At 44.7% G+C, this 23,360-nt stretch overlaps 1 protein-coding gene across 2 annotated transcripts in view; it reads left to right on the top strand.

The window, feature by feature from the left end:
- Nucleotides 1–23,360, top strand: part of LPCAT2 (lysophosphatidylcholine acyltransferase 2) — a 660,866-nt gene that overhangs the window by 308,582 nt on the left and 328,924 nt on the right. For both annotated transcript variants that reach the window (XM_040328743.1, XM_040328745.1), the window contains exon 6: nt 7,941–8,001. In XM_040328743.1, the coding sequence (XP_040184677.1) occupies nt 7,941–8,001 (61 nt within the window). The remainder of the gene's footprint in view (nt 1–7,940; nt 8,002–23,360) is intronic.

Below are 23,360 nucleotides of genomic sequence, written 5' to 3'. Positions count from 1 at the left end.
CCCTGTCCCTAGAAGCTCGCACTCAGAAGCAAATATAAATGTAAGTCCTGCCCACATATGTAAACACCATTCAAACCACACATGTGAGGTATTGACGCGTGCATTAGAGCGAGAGCAATAATTCTAGCCCTAGACCTCCTCTGTAACTCTGAACTGGTCACCTGTAAAAAAAAATCAAGCATCGCCTATGGATATTTTTATGTCCCGAAGTTTGGCGCCATTCCATGAGTGTGTGCAATATTAAAGCGTGACAAGTTGGTATCTATTTACTCAGTGTAACATCATCTTTCACATTATCCATAAAAATTGGGCTAACTTTACTGTTTTGTTATTTTTTAATTCATGAACCGTGTTTTTTTTTGGGCCAAAAAAAAAAAGCGTTAGAAAAGTTATTGCGCAAATACTGTTGGAAATCAAATAAAAAATGACCGCCACTTTATTCCCTAGGGTGTCTGCTAAAAAAATATATATAATGTTTGGCGGTCCTGAGTAATTTCCCAGGAACAAAATATAATTTTTACATGAAGGAGAGAAGTGCCAGAATAGGCGTGGTATGGAAGTGGTTAAAGTGAAATAATAAAAGTGAAATATTCCTTTAAATTTCATACAGGGGGGGAGGGGGGGTACACGCATGTTTCCCGTGCTTAGAACTGTCCCTGTACAAGATGTCATTTCTGAAGTGAAAAAAAAAGTAATTTTAAAGTACTCATGGCTATAAAGAATACAGTCATTGCTCATTAAAACTAAAAAAAAAAAAAATGTATGGGGGTCCCCCCAAATTAAATTACCAGGCCCTTCAGGTCTGGAATGTATATTAAGGGGAACCCCGCCGTAAAAACAAAAAAAATGGCGTGGGGTCCCCCCAAATATCCATACCAGGCCCTTCAGGTCTGGTGTGGATTTTAAGGGGAACTCCACCCCAAATAAAAAAAAATGGCGTGGAGTCCCCCTAAAAATCCACACCAGACCCTTATCCGAGCACGTTAACCTGGCCGGCCGCAGAAAAGAGGGGGGACAGAGTGCGGCCCCCCCTCTCCTGAACCGCACCAGGCCACATGCCCTCAACATGGGGAGGATGTCCCCATGTTGATGGGGACAAGGGCCTCATCCCCACAACCCTTGCCCGGTGGTTGTGGGGGTCTGCGGGCGGGGGACTTATCAGAATCTGGAAGACCCCTTTAACAAAGGGGACCCCCAGATCCCGGCCCCCCCCTATGTGAAATGGTAATGGGTACATTGTACCCCTAACCATTTCACCCCAAAAAAAAGTGACAAAAGTGTGAAAAATGACAGTAGCCGGTTTTTGACAAATCTTTTAATAAAACGAATATGAAAGTCCGCGTGTCGTATATGTGTGTCAGAGGGGGACGGGGTCACATGAGCGTCACATGGCGGGAACTTCAATTGGAAGCTCGTCCGCATAGTGCGGCGGCTTCTTCTTCTCCGGACGGCGCGCTTGAAATTGAATTCCCCCGCCGCGTGACGCTCTGTGACCCCGCCCCCCTCTGACGCACATGACTTTCTAAGGAGTTTACTTGTGGCGTCAGAGGGGGGCGGGTCCCAGGAGTGGCACACGGCGGCCAATTCAAATTCAAGCGCTGCATCCGGGGAAGAAAAAGAGGTGGACGAGAAGGCTGAAGGACGGACGGAGAAGACACCGGGCAAGATGCGGGACGAGAAGGCTGAAGGACGGACGGAGAAGATAGAAGAACACGTCGGGCAAGATGTGGACGAGAAGACCCAAGAAAGAAGCAGAGGAAGAAACCCGAATGAAAGAAGAAAATAAGATTTTATTAAAAGATTTGTCAAAAACCGGCTACTGTCATTTTTAACACTTTTGATTTTTTTTGGGGGTGAAATGGTAGAGGTACAATGCACCCCATTACCATTTCACATAGGGGGGGGCAGGATCTGGGGGTCCCCTTTGTTAAAGGGGTCTTCCAGATTCTGATAAGCCCCCTGCCCTCAGACCCCCACAACCACCGGGCAAGGGTTGTGGGGATGAGGCCCTTGTCCCCATCAACATGGGGACATCCTCCCCATGTTGAGGGCATGTGGCCTGGTGCGGTTCAGGAGAGGGGGGGGCGCACTCTGTCCCCCCCTCTTTTCTGTGGCCGGCCAGGTTAACGTGCTTGGATAAGGGTCTGGTGTGGATTTTTAGGGGGACTCCATGCCATTTTTTTTTAATTTGGGGTGGAGTTCCCCTTAAAATCCACACCAGACCTGAAGGGCCTGGTATGGATATTTGCGGGGAACCGCACGTCTTTTTTTTTTTCGTTTTTACGGCGGGGTTCCCCTTATGATCCATTCCAGACCTGAAGGGCCTGGTAATTTAATTTGGGGGAACCCCATACATTTTTTGTTTGTTTTATTAATGAATCCTCTCTGAATTTTTTTCCTTCTGAATGTCATTTTGTGCAGGGACAGTTCTAAGTGCGGGACAAATGTGATATTTCACATGCTGACTTTACACCCCCCCTAGGTACGAAATTTAAAGGAATTTTTCACTTTTATTGTTTCACTTTAAGCATTATTAATTTCACTGCTCCCGAAAAAACGACCGTTTTAAAAAATAAAAAAAGCATTGATACATGTCCCCTGGGGCAGGACTGAGGTCCCCAAACACTTTTTAGGACAAAACTTGCATATTAGCCTTTAAAATGAACACTTTTGATTTCTCCCATAGACTTCTATAGGGAGTTCGGCACGGCTTTACATATTACTTGCAATGCGCCGGCTGCTACGCTGGTTCATGCGCCTAATTAAGGCTTCACCCGGAGTACTAATTAAGGCATGAACCAGCGCAGCGCACTGACAATAGTAAATCAGCCCCCATGTGTCGATGAGTTGGTGATTATGTAATGTGCGGTTTAATGTTTTAGGGAAGGCTTTGGATGAGGGTGCAACTCTGCTTCTATCTAAGGTTGAATGTGCAGCTAAATTGAAGTCTCCGCCTACAATTAAATGGGGGAGGAGTATTTATCTAATGTATGAAAGAAATTTGAAAAAAAGGATGCATGAGCTTCATTAGGTGCATAAATAGAGGCTATTGTGACCATACGTCCTCCTTTGGAACCTTTACAATCAGAAAGCGACTCTCTGGGTTTCTATAGACGTTTTGGGTTTCAAACACTATATAATTTTTGATAAAAGCAGCTGTTCCTCTTTTCTTGGAATCGAATGTTGTATAGTAGAATTGACTATATGCTTTGTCCAAAAATTTGGGGTGCTTGGATGCAGCAAAGTGCGTTTCTTGCACTAATATTATGTCAGCCCCCTGTCTTTTATAATGGCGGAAGGCTTTTTTCCTTTTTTGGCTAGAATTTATGCCATTGGCATTGTGGGAAATTACTTTACGTCACATTTAGAATGTATAGATGAAAGCTCTGGCATGATAGATAGTGATACCAGTTAGTTATTTTTGGGTAATGAAAAATGAAAATAAAATATGGTGATAGTTTGGCAATCTGCCGAGCACCCCAATGTGTAAAAGTATTGTGTGTAAGAACCAAACTTGAAGAAACATATGATAGCGATGTGTTAATCCTAGGCATGTAATCTTTACCATACCAGTATCTTATCAATCATTTTTTTTTGGTGAGACTTGAGTACATTATATCATAACAAAGTAAACCAAAAGAACCTTATTTCAAAATGTATAGGGTAACTAAACATGTTACATAATTTGCTATAAAACTGGAAAAAGTGAATATAAAATAACAAGGGGTCAAGCTGAAAAAAACAGTTTGACTTAAAAAAAATAACCTTTGGACAAGTATGTGCATAGCTCACTTCGGGAGTCTTGCCAAAAAGGGCTGCTAAAAGTAGGACCAAAAGTACTAGAGAATGTGCTGTAAGATCCATATCTAGACTCCAAAAGTGAGAGGGGGGTCAATCAAGCGGAGGCGGAGAGACTAAGCAACTCTCCATTTTTCCCCTTCCTCTCCTCCCTCACCTCCAATAAACTGAGAGGAAAAAAAAATAGCGTGTGAGCGTTATAAGAATTGCAGCTTTGACTAAGTCACATATATAACAAAACAGTGAGTGCTATCTTGTGACATGAAGAGAAAAGGCTTCATTAATTTGGTGCGATTTACATGGATTCACTGATCGCATGGGACACTTAGGACACTTTTGACACATTTTTGGGACCATTGGCATTTTTATAGCGATCAGTGCTATAAAAATGCATTGGGGGCGAGCGAGGGGCGTGCGCGCCCCTGGTAGCATGCGAGAGAGCCGACGTAGAGCTACGGGCTCTCACGCAGGAGAGCCAACCTGCCCCTGTAGAATGAGGCCGATACGTATTCTTCTACATATTTTTCGTAAAAAAAAATCGTTTGGTTTGCGCAAAAGTTATAGCGTTTACAAAATAAGGGATATTTTTATGGCATTTTTATTAATATTTTTTTTACTAGTGATGGCGGCGATCATCGTTTTTTTTTCCGGACACTTCGGACACTTTTGACACATTTTTGGGACCATTGGCATTTTTATAGCGATCAGTGCTATAAAAATGCATTGGATTACTATAAAAATGCCACTGGCAGTGAAGGGGTTAACACTAGGGGGCAGGGAAGGGGTTAAGTATGTTCCCTGGGTGTGTTCTAACTGTAGGGGGGGTGGCCTCACTAGGGGAAATCACTGATCTTCTGTTCATACATTGTATGAACAGAGGATCAGCATTTCCCCCCCTGACAGGACCGGAGCTGTGTGTTTACACACACAGCTCCCGGTCCCCGCTCTGTAATGACCCTAGTGGCCTGCGCGAGAGCCGATGTTATATAACATGCGCTCGTGCAGGGGAGCCGACTTGCCGCCGTAAAACGACGGTGGGCGGTCGGCAAGCGGTTAAAGGGTCACTAAAGGATTTTTTTTTTTAGCTAAATGGCTTCCTTTACCTTATTGCAGGCCTGGTTTCATGTCGTCATTGTTCGTTTTTGCTCTGGTGTTGCTGTAATCCTTCTCTGTTCTGAACAGTCTGTTTCCTGATGAAAAAAGTCATGGGAGCTTTCTCTCTGTGGTCACTTATCAAGGAGGTGTGATTACTGTGTGTCTAAAACTCAACACCAATCAGTTTTGTTTTACAAACCATCACTGCCCTGTATTGGCTCTGTGTCTCTGTACATGACACAAGCAGGAAACAGCATGCAAAAAAACGAAACTGAAACTGTAGGTACATTATATGATTGTAAAACAGTCATTTTAGCAAAAAAAAACGTTTCCTTTAGAACTCCTTTAAGGATTCTATCATGGACTAGTAGATCGTGTAGCTGAAATGGGAGCTAATGATCTTGTAAGATGCGTCTCATTTTCTTGGGGGGGGGGTTAGAAAATTGTAGAAAGGATATAACCAGTAGAGGATTACTTGAGACTTCTTTCATGTGATACCAAATTGCACCTGAATGAAAAGAGCCTAAATAGGAACACAACCTTCTCTCTTGGATCAGCAAATCATGAAGAAGGGAAAAGAAAAAAAAAGGAGAACAAATTTGTTTTAAACAACTTTCAAGGGTTAGCAAATCGCATGGAAGGTCTCATTCTTCTTTGATCGCGTCTTGAAGAGGGAGTGGCCCAAGTGGGTGATAAGTGTGGAGTAGATGGTGGTCTTGGGTTTACTTCCGGATCCAACAAACCTAATTTGATCAGGAGCTCTTTGCCTTCTGCGACACTTATAACAGAATATGTGGTGCCATTATGAGGAACAGTTAGTCTGAATAGAAATCCCCACCTGTATCTGATATGGGCAGATTGTAGGATTGATGTTACTTCCTTCATCTTGAGCCTTCTTTCAAGGGTGGCCTGTGAGATGTCAGGGTATATTTGAATCCTTGTTCCCTCAAACCCCAAGTTGTGCGAGTGATAAAGTCCTTCATACAAAGGATAATGTCACAAGGTGGCTTGTCTACAGGAGGTTTTGTTCGCAGAGCCCTGTGAATTCTATCACATGTGAAGGATTGTGATGGGATGTCAGGAAGGAGCAACTGGAATAGCTTTGAGATTGCAGGCACTAAATCTGTCACAGACTCTGGGACTCCACAAATTCTTAAATCGTTCCTACGATTTCTGTTGTCGAAATCTTCCACTTGTGTTTGGAGATAGTTTTCAGCTAGTAGCTCAAAATCTTTTCTTAGATCATTGTGGGCTAATGACAACTCATCATGCTTTGTCTTTAACAAGTCTGTGCGCCCTCCCAGGGATGCTATTTCCTGCTGTAGTGTGCTAGTGGATGCCTTAAGTTCTGAATGGAATTTGTTTGCTAGCCTGTCATACATGATAGAGAGACTGGAATCTAGATCAGCTTTAGTGAGCTGTGAAGGGAACTCGCTTGTTTGGATGAGGCTGTTCCCTGAGAGGCATGTGAAGTTGCTGGAGAGGCCCGTGGAGAAGGAAAAGGTTATTTTTCTCAATGATTTTCATCCATATTGCCGGGACCAGACATTACAATAAAGCAGTTGGAGCCTAGGTTCACACTGCTGCGAATTCAAAATCGCGGTAAAATGCGCGATTTTACCGCGATTTCGCGGCCGCGATTTTGCCACGATTTCGGCCGCAATTTAATGTAAATCGCGGCCCGAAATCGCAAAAAGTAGTACAGGAACTACTTTTTGAAATCGCAGATGCAGCGTCGCACTGATTAGGACAGTGCCATTGCCGACAATTGCCACCGATTTGAGATGCAATTTGACATGTCAAATCGCATCTCAAATCGTTCCAAATCGTACCCAGTGTGAACCAGGGCTTAAATGACTTTTTTTCCTACATTATTATTATTTAGGTACTTACTTATATAGCACAGTCAATTTACACAGCGCTTTACAAATACATTGTACATTCACATTGGTTCCTACCCTCAAGGAGCTTACAATCTAAGGCCCCTAACTCACATTCATATACTAGGGCCTATTTTAGACAGAAGCCAATTAACCTATCGGCATGTCTTTGGAGTCTGGAAGGAAACCGGAGTACCCGGAGGAAACCCACGTAGGCACAGGGAAAACATGCAAACTCCAGGTAGGTAGTGTCGTGGTTGGGATTTGAACCAGTGACCCTTTTTACTGCTAAGCGAGAGTGCTACTCACTACACCACTGTGCCGCCCAAATGTAATTTTGTGCAGAGACAGTTCTAAACACGGGAAACACATGCCACTTCACAGGCATACTATAGACACCCAGCAGGTACGATATTTAAAGGAATATTTCACCTTTTTCACTTTAAGCATCATTAAAATCACTGCTCCCAAAAAACTGCATTGATACATGTTCCCTGGGGCAGGACCCTGGTCCCCAGAACCTTGTTAGGACAATAACTTGCATATTAGCCTTTAAAATTAGCACTTTTGATTTCGAACGTTTGAGTCCCATAGACTTTAATGGGGTTCTAAAGTTTGCGCAAACTTTCGCTCCATTCGCAGGTTCTGGTGCGAACCGGGGGGGGGGGGGGGTAGTGTTCGGTTCATCCCTATGTAGGGCTGGAATTTTGAGTACAGCAATGAGGATTACTGGCGAGGCAACCTTTCTGAGTGAGTTCTTTGCAATGAACAATGATGGTGATAAAATTGACATACTCATTTTTTGTGGTGCCTTTAGTTAAATCCTGAACATTTAAAAGAAATATGTAGGAGTTTTATTTTTTTTAAAAGGTTTATGTTAATATGCATAACATTTCAATAAAACAGTATCTGAGCAATAAGAAGTTGGTAATGTTTTAAAGTCACGACGACTCACCATGGATAAATTCAGTTTCCGTCAATCTGCAAATGTTGTTTAAGGAATGCTATACAAGTAATGCACTGCATGCAAACTCCTATACAGCACTAGAGAGAGAGAGAGAGAGAGAGAGAGAGAGAAAGTTAAAACATATTTTAACAAGTTTTATTGCTGTGTGCATGCATAGTTACTGTTGACTTCACTGATCCCCCCTCTCCTTTTTTTTTCAGGTTTTGATTTTTCCAGAAGGTACCTGTACAAATCGCTCCTGTTTAATATCATTTAAACCAGGTAAGTTTTGGAAATAAAGTGACTGTTTATTGAATAACTTTTCACTGTGTGATTCTCTTTATTTTAATTCTGTGTTCTAGATTTTCTAAAAACGTTGGTGTTCAAAAGAGTGCTTTCTTATATGTAGTGCCACCCTGGATCTACTGGTATCAGGGAGGTACCTCCAGAGATAAGGGGCAAGCTTACATTCACCCCAGGGCTGAGTTAATGGCTATAATGTGAAGTTAGAACAGAATTTGGACACCAGTCACTTTATATATTTGCAATGCTTTAATAAGGAACTTGAAATAAGTAGTAGGAGAGAGGGTACGGGACCACCACAGGATTAGTAGGCCCCAGAAAGGCTTCTGAGCCTACTTGCAGAACTTGCAGCAACACATCCTCGGGCCAGGAGGGCCTTGAGGTAAGAGCACATGGCTCTGCCCCAAAAAAATACCCCCTTCCCAGAATGCATAGCGGCCAGGAACCTCCTACTGGGCTGTTATGGAAAAAGAATATTCATTACATAGGTCAACCTAGTTATAATTCTCATACTGGCATGTGGTACCAGTGACACATACTGGCAATAGTGAGAAATGCACAACTCAGTTAAAGGTGAAGTCCAGATGAGCTTTTTAGGCTGGGCTTCTCCTTTTTGCACTCATGTGACCCACTTTCGGCGGAGAACGGTCTGAAGTTCGCTCTCCCCTGACGTCACTGCTTTCAGTCAGGGCAGCACGTCATCCCGACTTCCAAGTCGGGATCAACCAGCTACCCTGATTGATTGACTCTACTGCTCGGCGCGCCTATGAGCGTGGAAAAGCAGAGGGGAAAGACGCTGACTAACAGTCAGCGGCTTTTCTCTCTGGGATCTGTGAGAACCGAGCTATCAGCGATGTTCAGTGGCTCGGTTCTCAGTGCAGGGACGGCGGGGGACAAATGGAAAATCGGCTGATGCTCCGTGTCATGGATATGCAATAAAGTCTGGCAGATTACCTGTCTCATGTGTTCATTAGAGGCCTGACCCTCTTTCTGGCTGTCTTTTATCACCTTCCTTCCGGTATGGCTCCACCCCAGGCCATCCCAGGAAGCCTATATTAACCACTGCACTGCTAGTCTGCTTTGCTGTTCAACCTTTGTTTGTAGCTTGTTCCTGTCTGCAGTGTGTTACGTTTACCTTCCTGTGTACCGACCTTGGCTCGTCTCTGACTTCTCCTGTTTGCCTGTTTCCCTAACCCTTGGCTTGTTCCTTGTTTACCCTTGTCTGCCAGTTGCCCCAACCTCGGCTTACCCATCATTATCGCTTGTCCTGGTTGCTGCTTCCTCTCTCTCCCTGCGGAGCGTGACCTTGGGGACCCCAGGGGTCGCGACCTGGATCCAGCTGCGGCGATGGCCATCCTCACCACCAGAGGCTCTGGTGAAAACAAAGCTGGGTCTTAGGCCTTGTACACACGGTCGGACCAAACCGATGAGACTGGCCCGTCGGACCGTTTTCCTCGGTTCACTTCTGAAGTGGCCTGACGGCCTGATATGCGTACACACTGTCAGAACAAAATCCAATCGGGTCAGCCGCGGACACGTGACCCACGTACAACGTCACTATAAAGGGGTAGGCCAAAGCCTTTGTTACCGCCCTTGAGTCCGCTTTTGCTAATTCCATGTAACCGCGTGTTAGTGAAAGGTGGGTGAGAGCCGATTCGCGCTTTTCAGTCTCCGTGCTTTTTCAGATCGTATTCTCGGCTTCAGTGTGTGCTTGTGGGATCGTATATGTCATTCAGTGCAGGCTTTCGGGTCATTTCTGCTTTGCAGTGCCGTCTCGTCCGCTCGTATCTGGGTGCAGTGCGATCTTTACAGTTATTGCTGGATTTGGGGGTGCTATCTGTGTGAAGTGCGTTCTGACTAGCCGGCCGGTTTTAAGCCATGATGGAGCAGCGTGGTTTTGCAAAAATTTGTGCTGCCTATGGGCTGGCTTTTGCAGTTCATAGTTACTCAAGGTCTTTGGCCAGGACCAGAGGGAGGAGGAGTTCCTGGGGAAAGAATTGGTTGCGCCAGCGTGACCAATTTTCTCACATGCCTCTGCTTAGGGAAATCCAGGAGAATAATCCTGATGACTTCAGGAACTTTCTCCGTATGACGGACCCCGTTTTCCACCGTCTATTGGATCTTCTGTCCCCCTATATCACGAGGCAGGACACTGTGATGTGCCTTGCCATCACGGCCGAGCAGAGGCCTATTGCCACGTTGCGGTACCTGGCAACTGGGAGGAGCCTGCAGGGCCTCAAGTTCTCGACAGGCATCTCTCCCCAGGCGCTTGGGATCATAATACCGGAGACATGTTCTGCTATCATTCAAGTCATGCAGGAGGAGTATATTAAGGTAAGCTTCCTCCTTTAAGCTTCACAGTAGTGTTTTTTTCCATGTATGCTAATTTTTTGTCTTTTTTGCAGATTTACCTACTTCCCATGATTGTATTATGCTGTGAATATTCCCCTTTGTCCCAATGCCTGTTTGAAGCTTTACAAGCTTTTTTATTGTCCTACATGCATCTTTCCCTTCACTAAACCTGTCCAGCAAGCTATCATAGGGCCAAACACACCTAGCCTAGTCTTTTTTCTACCTTATTTTTTTCTGCTCCATTGTAGTTTTGCCCCCCTACCCCCCCCCCATTATATTTTGTTTTGTGTTTTTGTGATTTAGTAACTATTTTTAGGCATAGTGCTAACTGTTTTAGATTTTTAGGGCCTACACTCAGCTAGCACCCCCCCTAAACTTGTTTAATGCCCCATCAGAGGGGTGAGGAGTCTGAAGTGGGCCTATATTTTTGGCCATGTAATACTCACTCCAATGCTACTAATACATGTTCTAATAATGATGTGGCACAAGGATGTTTTAGGAATTGTGTTTGCAATGTTTTTTTATTAAATTTCTAATTGTAATTTTTTGTTTGTCCCCACAGTTGCCGTCCACGCCACAGGAATGGCAGACTGTGGCTTCCCAATTTGCCCAGCGGTGTGATTTTCAGAACTACGGAGGGGCAATCGATGGGAAACACGTCCGCATAGTGCCGCCACCCCATTCGGGGTCGTTCTATTTTAACTACAAAGGTTTTCATAGTATCGTGTTGATGGCAGTGGTGTCGGCACATTACGAGTTTCTGTATGTGGACATGGGGAAGAACGGCCGGCTGTCAGATGGGGGAGTGTTCGCGCAGACGGAGTTTGCCAAGCATCTACAAACTGGTGGTCTGGAACTGCCACAGGATGAAGACAATTTGGAGGGACTTCCGTTTGTTTTTCTCGCGGATGAAGCTTTCGGGCTTGGACCTCACCTCATGCGGCCTTTTCCCCAGAGGACCCTCACCCCGGAGAGGAGGGTTTTCAATTTTTGGCTGGCCAGAGCTCAGGAGGGTAGTCGAAAAATGCCTTTGGGATACTCGCCAGCCGGTTCCGCCTGTTCCTGACAGCGCTACACCTGGCGGAATATAAATTGAACACCGTTGTTTATGCCTGTTGCATTTTGCACAATTTTTTACGCAGGCACTCCCAGTTGTACCTACCCAACATTGGTGCTGAGGCAGGACTACCCTCAGATACCTTTCCTGGCATGGACACTGGTTGCGCTGGCTTGGCCCCCCAATCTGCTCATGAGGCACGCGACAAATATGTTGAGTACTTCATGGGTCGGGGGGGGCCATTGCTATGCCTGAAAATATTTCTTTCTAATTCGGCCCCCAAAAGAAAGAAATATTAATTACCTAATAAATAATTTGACCATTGGAATTTATACAGTTGTTTGTCATTCTTGCTTTGGTTTCATTTCTCTGTCTCCCTGGTTGTCCTTCTAGTGCACTTCTAGTGCCAAATGTAGTTCTCAGTTATCTTAAATTAACACAATTGCACAGTAGTCACACATGTACATACTGGTATAGAGCATAGAAAGAAGAAGCCGCTCCATTTTTATCTTTATCGGGGGTTTTTATTCTTTGTTCAACCTCCCTAATTTGTTCAACTTCTGGTAACAAAATAGACAAGTCTTTGTTTCTGCCCAGTTTATTTATTTTTTTTACTTTATTTTTTAAGTGTTCCATTTTTTTTTCTTGGTAAAATATATGTTTACATGTTGTACAAAACCCATGCGTTTTTAGAATAAAACAAGATCTACAAACAATGGAACTTACAAAGTTCAACCTTATTCCAAACACATGTGATGGGATGATGTCACCCCAGAACAAGCCAACATTTTTAGATGCACACATTTTGTCTGGCCAAATGGGGAATTCTCTCCTGATACCATGCCATCTGTCAACATGTGCTATCTGCCATCATGGGTGATCAATGGATTTGTTTTGGGGGGCAAACCCTTCCTCTCACCTACTTGAGTAGCGAGGAAGGGCTTGATCCCCCAAAGCAAAGCCAATCGATATCCTGTGATGGCAGATAGCACATGTTGACACACTGGGCCAGATTCATCAATAGATACGCCGGCGGATCTCCTGATCCACCGTCGTATCTGTGAGACCCGACGGTCGGATCTGTGAGATCCCACGGTCGGAGCTATGCGACTGATTCATAAGAATCAGTTCCGCATAGATCTCCCTTAGATCCGACTGGTGTAAGTGACTTACACCAGTCGAATCTTAGGCTGTAATCTCCCGCCGGCCGCTAGGTGTCGTCGCTTTGTTTTCCACGTCGCATATGCAAATGAGGAAAACAGCCGATTCACGTCCGTACGCCCGCCCGTCGCTCTTTTTCGTTTCAATAGTTTTTATTAGTTTTAACAGTTTTAAACACATATTACATGCACAAAGATACACAGAGATCATATCGGTGGTTTGGATCACAAGGTGAGGAGGCATCTTATCCATACAGTACTAATAAGGTGTACATAACAGATGAGATTAGTTGGATTCCCGTGACCCATCATGCCAGATGGGCTAGTTGTCATGTAAACCCGAGGTACTGGTTCAGCACCAAACTCAACATGACTAAAATGGGTTAGTGCAATTGAGATAACAAAAAAAATAAGAAGAAACAAGAAAAACAAAACAAAAAAAAAACAAACAAACAGAGTAGCAGTCTAAAACTAGAGCATTGTAAACAGTATTGGGCGGTGTACCTGCCTTGTGTCAGGCAAGGGCTATCTTACTGCAGGCCAGGTCTAGGTTGAACCCTATACCAGTCGTTCCAGGGTTCCCATATCTTATTAATCTCTGCATAGGTACCTACTCCGGAGGCAAATAGTTGTTCATATGAGCCGTGGGTATTGATTATCTGAATAACTTCCGACAGAGGAGGTCTAGCAGTGGTCCTCCAATGCCTGACCAAAGCTAGCCTAGCAGCTAGAAGGATGTGGGATAAAAGCATCCTCGAATGGTATGGGATCTGATCTATACCCAAGGAAAGTAGCGCCAGCCCCGGGGACAGGGTCACATTAAGTTTAAGGACTTGCGCTACCAGGTGTTGGATTAGCTGCCAGTATTGTATTGTCACGGGGCAGGACCATAGAATATGGAACAGCGTCCCCGTTCCCCCACATTCCCTCCAGCACCCGGGGGATATACCATTGCCGATCTTAGACAGCCTGAAAGGGGTGAGATACCATCTCAACAAGATTTTTTGGAATAGTTCCCACAGATTAACACATTTGGTGGATGAGTATGTTACCCTTAGGGCCGTCTGCCATTGGTCAACTGAGTATACTGTATCGAATTCTCTCTCCCAGGCTTGCATATCAGAGGACTTGATGGGTGCTAGCTTATCCTGTAGGTAAGAGTAGAACACTGATATGCCCTTGACTTTCGTACTCTTCGCTGTATAATATAAAGCTATATGCCATGGGAGGAGGGTGAGGAGGTCAGTCTGTCGTTTCAGAAGGTGTGAAATTTGCACATACCGAAAGTATTCAGTCGTGGGTATAGAGTACTCCAGTTGGAGAGCTCTAAATGTTTTGATTGCAGGTCCCACAAACAAGTCATTTATATCTAGTACCCCCCCGGAACTCCAGCCCTCTACAGAGATATCGGGGATAAGATAGGTTAGGGCAGTCAGTGGAAATTTCATTGGGATGAGTTTATACTGTGGGGAAACTTGCGAAGTCAGTATTCGCCATGCATCAATAGATGCTCTTATAGTCGGTCCAATGTCCGGGGATCGGCCTGGGCGGAGGTTACTAGTGATGAGGTAGTCATAGAGATTGTGGCCCGGGATCTGCTGTTGCTCTAGAGCAACCCATAGGGACGGAGCGGAGCAAGGAAACCAGCTCCTCAGCTGGGCTAAGATCGAGGCTGTATAATAATCCTTGATGTGGGTGTGGCCTATGCCTCCCGCCCTCCTATGTTTGATAATTTTGTGGAATGCACACCGCGCCTGCTTGCCCCCCCAAAGAAACTTATTAAGAGTAGATTGTGCTGAGAGGAAGAAGGAGGATGGTACCGGGATGGGCAGGGTTCTAAAGACATATAGTAGTTGTGGGAGGACCTGCATCTTGAAGGCGGCCAGACGTCCCGACCAGGATAGTTCAAATTTTGCTAGAGCCTCTAATTTAGTATGTAACCGTTGCAGAAATGGTGTATAGTTTTCTCTTACTAATTCAGAGGGTGAAGACGTAAGAGTTATACCCAGGTATGATATACCTTTCTCCTTCCATGGAAAGGGAAACCTTGTGCTAAGGGCGTGCCTAGTTCGGGCAGGAATGCCTACCCCTAAAATATGCGACTTGGTTTCATTAACCTTATAGTATGACACTGTCGTGAACAATTGCAATACCTGGTGAGCCGAAGCCAGAGAGGTCTCAACATTGGTGAGCATCAAAATTATGTCATCCGCAAAGAGGCTTATGGTATGTTGTACGCCTCCAACCATAAAACCACTTATTTGGGGGTGAGAGCGAATATAAGTCGCCAGAGGTTCCATAAGGAGATTAAATATAAGAGGGGACAGTGGGCACCCCTGGCGGGTTCCATTAGAAATATTGAATGCCTTGGAGAGCATCCCCGATATATACACTTGGGCCGATGGAGTCGTGTATAGTGCCATAATAGCTGAATGTATTCTGCCCTCAAACCCAAATTTGGAAAGCACTTTGGCTAAATAATCCCAGTGGACTCTGTCAAACGCCTTCTCTGCATCCAAAGCGAGGAGCAGAGAAGGCGTTTCTGTTCGATTGGCCAGATGCACTATATTAATTAAGCGCCTAGTCCGTCGCTCTTTTTCAACGTCGTTTGCGTTCGGCTTTTTCCGGCGGAGAGCTACTCCTGCTATATGAGGGGTAGCTAATGTTAAGTATGGCCGCCGTTCCCGCGCCGAGATTCCAAATTTTTACGTCGTTTGCGTAAGTCGATCGGGAATCCCGATGGCCGCAATTGACGTACCCGCTGCTAACAATGACGTCCTAGCGACGTCATTTGGAGCATGCGCACTGGGCTTTTTCGCCGGCGGCGCATGCGCAGTTAAATCGGCGCGGGAACGCGCCTGATTTAAATTGTACACTCCCCTAGCCGCGGAATTTGCTTTCCGCCGGGGGGAGTTACGATCCAACGGTGCAATTTGCGAGGTAAGTGCTTTATGAATCATGCACTAGCCTCGCTAAATTGCACCGGCGGATCGTAAACCAGGTAGATCTAGCGGATCTAAAGATCCGCTGAGCTACATGAATCCGGCCCACTGTGTGCATCTAAAAATTTTGGTGTGTGGAATCTTCAAAAAAAATTTTTGTGCAAAACATCACATTTAACCCGTTTTTTTTGGGGGGGGGGGGGTAATCTTGGATACGGCCCATCATGTCGATTATGTTTTTGAAGTTTTGCTCCATCACAATCATTCTATTTCTCATAATGTTCATTTCCGTACTGCATTCCATAATCTGTTGTATTACAATTTGGGCACTAGCCCTGGAAAAAGTTGAAGTACCACTTGCAGGGATACCACCATCTTCATCCCCTACCTACATCACTTTTTCCCTTGAAGGCTGGGGGGATACTGATCTGTTGTGCTGATAATCTCCACCTCTCCATCTTCAACAACTCCTTCTTCCACCACTCCTTCCTCCTCGATTACATCCAGCACTCCTTCTTCCACCTCTACATCTACCATCACTCCTTATTCCACCACTCCTTTTTCCATCACTCCTTCTTCCTCCACTCCTTCTTCCTCCACTCCTTCTTCAACATCCATTGGTGGGGTTTATTGGGTTTGGCCCTCCTTGCCTCCTGCGAAGCCTGTCCTCTTCTTTCCCCTAATAACAATAAAAAAGGTCGACTCAGCACACCGAGATTTGAGGGCAGAAAGAGCAAACATTGTTTAGCAGTGAGCTCTAATCTCGTGTTTCGGAGCATTCCTACAAACATAAACTTTGTTTGTCTGACTTATCCCAAGCTGGGATCCTGCCCCTTTTTGGCAAAGTGACACACCAATATAATATTTGTGGGTGACACTATTAAAAAAGTTAGTTAGGGGGGGACACACAGGTGCTCTTGAGTACAGATATGAAAACAGCTGTTTAGTATCACTGTATGAATGAAAGGTTCACGTTTGCCCTTCACATTCTAGCAAAGTTGAACAAACACATCATCTTGTCAACATTGTTTATAAACAATGTTTTTAGCAAAAAAATCATGTCCACAGGTGTGCTTTTCCTGGAATAACGGAAAAGATCGGATTTGTGAAGAACGATGTGGAGGAACGATGTTTACTACGAAGGGTCAAATACTACACTTCGCAAAAACAACCCAAAAAATTAGCCACGTTCAAAAGTAATACCAGGCCAAAGAAGCACATGGAGCAAAACATGTTCACAAATTATAAAGTCAATAGCCAAATAAACATTGAAATTACCTACTTTTATCTATAATCCGCTTGATCCTCCTAAACTGCTCTGGCTCACGCAGTTTCAAGTCGGACCATCTCTTTCTCAGCTGCTCCTTGGACCTTGTGTAATTTTAGCCTTCCTACGATTAGGGGTGTTGTACGGGCCATAATCCCCATCATAGTCCTTCCTCAGCAGAACCTCCACCATCTCCACCATTTCGTCTCGTGACATGTTTGTCGCTTTGTATCGCCTGGGCCGGGATCGGGATGGTCCCGCCTCCTGTCTTTCCTCATCAGCAAAGGGTAACCCACGCTCCTGTGACCCCGCCATATTTTTGTTTTTTTATGATTAAAAGGGCGTGGAAAAGAGGGAAGGGTCCGTCATGGGCGGGCGAAGAGGGCGGCGCTTCACGCAGGCGCAGGTATATAACAAGAACGACGTGATTACGTGAGGTAACGCGGAGTCTGCTCGAGCGGAAGTTTGTGACGGGAGAAACAAAGGTAATTTTGAAACTAGAACCAGCAGAGGCCTAGAGAATTGAGTATAATGGGATGTGGGGTTTATATGTTGATTGCACCCTTGCACAATTATGTAGCTTGGGGCTCACCATGCTTTTTTGCCCTCCTTTTGCTTGGAGACTGCTTCAAATATAGATGTGAGATTTAAAAACATCATACTTTTAGTGTGTATCACATCAGGCAACGTTTGTGACAGTGGACAGAGGTAATTAGCCACTGTATCATCTCATCAATGCTGAGAGGGGCATGATATCTACACTGAATAGTGCTTTGATGAATACTATCATTACTTTGTAATGTGATTATGGCACTTATTTAGTGAAATTTAAACACAGGGATTGCAGGTAAAGTCAGCATTTACACCAACAATGGGGCAGAGCTGGGCATCATTTTTGCAGCAGGAGACAGTGTGTTTGAGGCTCAAAAGATTGGGCGCAGAATCTGAAAATGTCAAAGCTCAGCCAAGTGGTTCTAATTTTTTGTTTTTGGTAATCTAATTTCAGATGGACCTCCTAAATCTGAAAGAAAATATGGAAAGGATGATACTGAACTCCCATGCCTATTGGATGCGAGGCTCCCATCCTCCCATCGAAGCGATCTGAGAACAGAAGCACTCAACCAAATTGCAACTTACATGTAGACATGGATACCGGAGTGCATAGGCATCATGATCAGGGACAAAATAAAGAACATCAGGGGCACATACAGAAAGGCCTATCGGAAAAAACACATACCACAGAGGTCAGAAGCAGCAGCACGTGCTGCAAAGGAACCCAAGCTGTGGTACTACACAGAGCTCAGTTTTTTGGAGGATCAAATGGAGGGCTGGCCTTCACTTTCAAGTCTTGCTTTCACCCTTCCTTCCAGGCGGCCTTCCACCAGAACTTCCACGGTTCCCCCCACCCCTGCAGAGTGTGATCAGGAGCTGGCTTACATGGAGGATGCAGATCTGCCGGGCTTCAGTGAGGTATAGTAGTTTACAACATATTTCTTGGATGCAAAATCTTGTGGGTTTATTGAGATGAATTTGTTAGCAACAAGGAAAGCTTGTAAACACAACCAAAAGTTGGGGGCACAAACAATTGTGTCAGGGATGCCAAATGCAGGGTTCCAGAATGAGAGTCTGTTCAATTTCTATCCGTACAAATAAAAATGTCAAGAGCATGAAAATGTGTGTGATTGATTGTGCAAAATATTAAAACATGTCCCTTTTTACTACACAGGAGGAGACCAGCCAGGAGGCGGCAGATAGCCAAAATGTCAGCCAGGCGGAAGTGGTGAGTGGCAGCCAGGAGGAGGCCGGGCCCAGTGGATGTCAGCCAGTCCCCAGGCTCAGCACCATCTCCCAAGTGCCTCCCCTCCAGATGCGCCCACCAGGCCAAAGGAGGCGCTTGAGGCAGATGGAGGAGGAGAGCATGCAGGTCATGCGGGAGGCAGCAGAATTAATGAGGGCCCCCCTGAACCCCGCGGAGAGCTTCAGCGCTTCCCTGGCTCATGACCTGCAGGAATTGGGAGAGGTGCAACGTGGCCTGGCGAAGGACATGATGAACCAGGTCATGTGGTGGGCCAGAAGGGACTGGCTGACCAGGGACACTGAACTGAGTGACCCAGCCCGGCCTGCTAGTCATCTTGTGACTCCTGCTGCCCCACCTTCACCACCTGCAAGGGGCCGTGGAAGTTCTGCTGCAAGGCAGCCTGGAGGGAAGGCTGGAAAGAAGACCAGAAAGTGAATCCCTGCCTTCCTGATGATTTTCCAAAAAACTGAGCTTTGTGTAGTACCACAGCTTGGGGTCTGTTATGGCATTTGCTGCTGCTTTTGATTTCTGTGGTTTGTGTTGCACATTGTGACCCCCTGATGTTGTTTATTTTGTCCATGATCATGGTGGACTGTGCCTTTGGTATCCATAAAGTCTGCATGTATGTTGTAAATTGGTTGAGTGTTTCCATTATTTTTATTATTTCCTTTTTCCAGAATAAATGGAAATTTATTTTATGTTACAACCTTGTCTATTGTGTTTTTCTGGTGAATAGCCATCAAACATTTCAAAAATACAATGTGTAATTAACAAAGGACACAAACTCCTTGAAGGGGGGGGGGGGCATTGGTGTGATAACTTGGCATCAAAAACCAAAAAACAGGCTAAACTCAAAAAAATATATATATATAAAGTATATAAAACATTGGTGTGATAACTTGGCACAAAACAGCAAACAAATATTGTGTAGTACAAATAAATATTTTTGAGATCTGGCTAGGGAAAAATTATTCCAAAAAAGGAGATCAGAAGCAAAAAAAGAAAACAATTCTGTATGGGAGAACGGTGGCTAAATAGCATCAGCTAAACAACGTGTTTATTCTAGCAATAGAGCGAAGAAACAAATGCTCAGCAAGAAACGAAACACTACTTTGAAAAATTTAGAATGTGCCATCTCAAAAACGAATGCGAGGTTTACAAGAACGAGCGCTCCCGTCCCCTCATTTAGTCTGAGCATGCGCGGGTTTTGAACCGACGCGTCGGCTTTTGAACCGATGCTTTTCTGTACTAACCATCGGTTTGGTCCGATCGGGCAGCGGTCCAGCGGTTCGGTTTTGAAGCATGTTTAGAAATTTTGGACCGAAGGAAACCAGACTGATAGCCTATACACACGGTCGGTTTGGTCCGATGAAAATGAACTTCGGTTCATTCTCAGCGGACCAAACCGACCGTGTGTACAGGGCCTTAGACTCCGTGTCCTGAGGAATCTTGGGCTCACGCTTCCTCTCTGATCACAGCAGTCGGCCATAGGGTTCACTACCCTGTGGTGCATCTCTGACCCCAACGGGGTGCACTTGCCACCTGGCCACAGGTGACCTGACACTCCGTCTACCGAGGTAAGTATGAATCTAAAAAGATTTTTTAACCCATACTTCTCTTTTAAGTTTAGAGTAGAACCAAATAAACTAAGCAATCAAATCTGAGTTGTTTACAGCTCAGCCAAAAACAAAATTTACACTATAGCCCCAATTTTAGGAACAGGGGGCTACACATACAGTGGCTTACATTTATCTTTATCCTACTAATTGGAATAGTGGTACACAATATATCTGCTGTAGCTCACAAAAAACCCTAATGACATTAGAAATGATTTCACTGAGATACTTAATTTAGATGCACTCTTTCGCAGGATCAGAAGCCTTGCAGCTGATTATTGGAGAAGTATAGCCAAAGCTTTGTTGTCTGTACTTCGCCTATGGATCATAGGAGTGCAATTCATTCTGTACTCCTGTTACACCTTTCCAGCTGACAGCGGGCTGAAGACAGGATCCACCTGGATGCCGGGACCAACCTTGACGTTGAGAGACTAAGCCAGCCTCTCCCACCCTCTGCACAGGCCAGCACACACTGATAGTCATCAGCTCTCTTCAGCCTGAAAACCGAGAGCTGAGCAATCAGTGATGTTTGATTGCTCAGTTTTCAGTCTGGATGGAGCCAGCAGGGGGCAGATGTTTACAAAACACAGGCACAGGAAAGGATGAGCTCTTCTCTGGTGGAGCACTTTTCAATTCCACAGAGAGAAGACGACCACTACTGTTAGTACAAGCAATACACTGACACCAGATCACATAGTTTAGGCACATTTAACCCACTGACCGTCCCTCCCCCCCAACAGGTGTAGTAGCACTAGCAGGTACATTTTTTGTAGCGGTTCAAACAGTCCCTGACACAGATTTTTTTTTACCTGTGAGTTGCACTAGGTACCTATATATTTAGTGGCCAAAATATCCAACGAAAAGTACAGAGGCCTACAGGATTCTGAGCATGACAGATGAGTGATGAGGAGTCCTCACTGTCAGAATCAGGCTTAAATTATGAACCTGTAGATAGCAGTGGCACCCTGACAGATAGCTCAGACATTGGAGTAGTGGTCCCTGTTAAGGTCAGGCATACCCGACCCCATGCCCAGGTTGCTGAGGTGGTACAATCACATGATTCCTGTATGCAACAGAGTGCTAGTACTAGTGAACTGGTGGGTACCAGTGGCCTAGTACATCCTGCTCTTAGATACACCAACACTGCAGTAACACTTGATCATGTGGTGAGTCCCATAAGTGCAGTTCAAGCTGGTGCGATGGCTAGCACAAGTAGTGTCCCGCAGCCACCAATAATTCAAACATAGGCCCGTAGAGCCCATAGTGTTCTTCCTTCTGCGTTTGCAAATCTGGGGTGGGAGCCCACAGGTTCTGCAGCGCCCATACTCCCCCCCCCCCCCAATTCACTGGCCAAACCAGAATTCAGGAAAACAGCAAATTTAACGCCCATTTATTTTTTTTGCTATTTTTCATGGAAGATCTGTACGGATCGATTGTGGACCAAAGCCATTTTTATGCAAACCTTGCCAGACAATTTGAATGGAAAAGAATCTCGGTTTCCGAATTTAAGACATTTTTGAGCCTAACCCTCAACATGGGCATTACTAAATGTTGCGGTCATATTGGTCCACAGACCTTGTCACGTACCTGGTCGGTGAGCCTGGAGTGTAGAGGAGGGCTTCTCGTACAGCTCCGGCTCAGGGGCCACTGATAGTAAGACAGCAGCTTGGTGATGTAGGAGTGTAGGAGTAGGAGTGCCTTTTATCAGTCCAGTATTCCATGTGGCAGCAAGCAGGCTGGTAGAAGAGCTGGCACGGAACTTGGCAGACTGTAGTAGGCAGCTGGAAGCAGAAACCAGATGAGGACTTGCTGGACTAAGAGTTGTAGCAGGCTAGATGAGCAACATGCAGGGTCAGACAAGCCAGGTTGGTAATGGTTGGGCAGATGAGACATAGATGGCAGACAGCCAGGGCCGGATTAACAATGGGGCTGATGGAGCTGCAGCTCCAGGCCCCTTTCTCAAGATAGGCCCATTTGCCCAAAAAAAAAAAAAAAATTTTTTTTTTTTTTTTAAGAATTTTTTTTTTTTAAGATCTAATTTGGGGGGTTGTAGCTCGATGACCAGAGGTCACAGAAACCCCACATTTGGGGGTAGGCATGGGAAGAGCTACCCCACAACTAGTTAAAATATGGGACGGCTATCATTTATGGTTCCGGAGATACGGGCCTGCTTGCACAGTCTGTCAGAAGCTACATTCAGAGCGGCCAATATAAATACAAGCTGACACACTACAGCAGACTGATAGGATCACAGTGCTTATAATAATTATTTGTATATTACTCATGGTAATTAACCCCTTGCCACCCAGGCCAATTCTGACACTTCTCTACTACATGTAAAAATCATCATTTGTTTTTTGCTAGAAAATTACTCTATGGTGGTCTTTGCACTTTTTATGTTGCAGGGTACAGAGGCTGCACGATTCTGGCTAAAATGAGAATTGCAATTTTTTTGCTTAGAAGATAGATCACGATTCTCTCACGATTGTTGCGGCGTAACATCATCTTTCACAAAAAAAAATGGGCTAACTTCACTGTTTTGTTTTTATGGTTTTTATTATTCATTGAAGTGGGAAAATGCAGTGTGACATAAAATATTGCAGCAATAGCCATTGTATTCCCTAGAGTCTCTGCTAAAATATATATAATGTTTGGCAGTTCCAAGTAATTTTCTAGCAAATAATATTGCTTTCTAACTTAAGAAACAAGTGTTGGACTTTAAGTGGTTAAATTTAGTTACAATGTTAGTTAGTTACAATGTTTCATTTTGTTTACAAACTTCGCAGACTGCCCAGATTTGTTCTATACACACAGAAGTTTATCCCTTTGATCTAAGAAGGAAGTGTCAGTTACAATGTTTCCTGTTAAAAACTTGGCAGACTGCCCAGATATTTTCTTTTGACAGCTGAAAGTCTCTCCACTTGTTATATGAAAGAATCGGCAAACTCTGCATTGAAGATCGTCAGGGGGGTTGAATCGAAATCACGATTTTTTTAACGATTAATTGTGCAGCTCTAGCACGGTATTTGCGCAGCAATTTTTCAAACATGTTTTTTTGGAAAATAATGTTTCATTCATTAAAAAAACAGTTAGTTGGTTAAGTTAGCACAATTTTTTTTGGTATCCTAAGCGATGCTTTACATTTT

The sequence above is a fragment of the Rana temporaria genome, chromosome 11 (genome assembly GCF_905171775.1).
Source record: "Rana temporaria chromosome 11, aRanTem1.1, whole genome shotgun sequence".
Taxonomy (NCBI): Eukaryota; Metazoa; Chordata; class Amphibia; order Anura; family Ranidae; genus Rana; species Rana temporaria.
The sequence above is the reverse complement of the archived record's forward strand: the minus strand, read 5'-3'. Positions and strand labels throughout refer to the sequence as shown.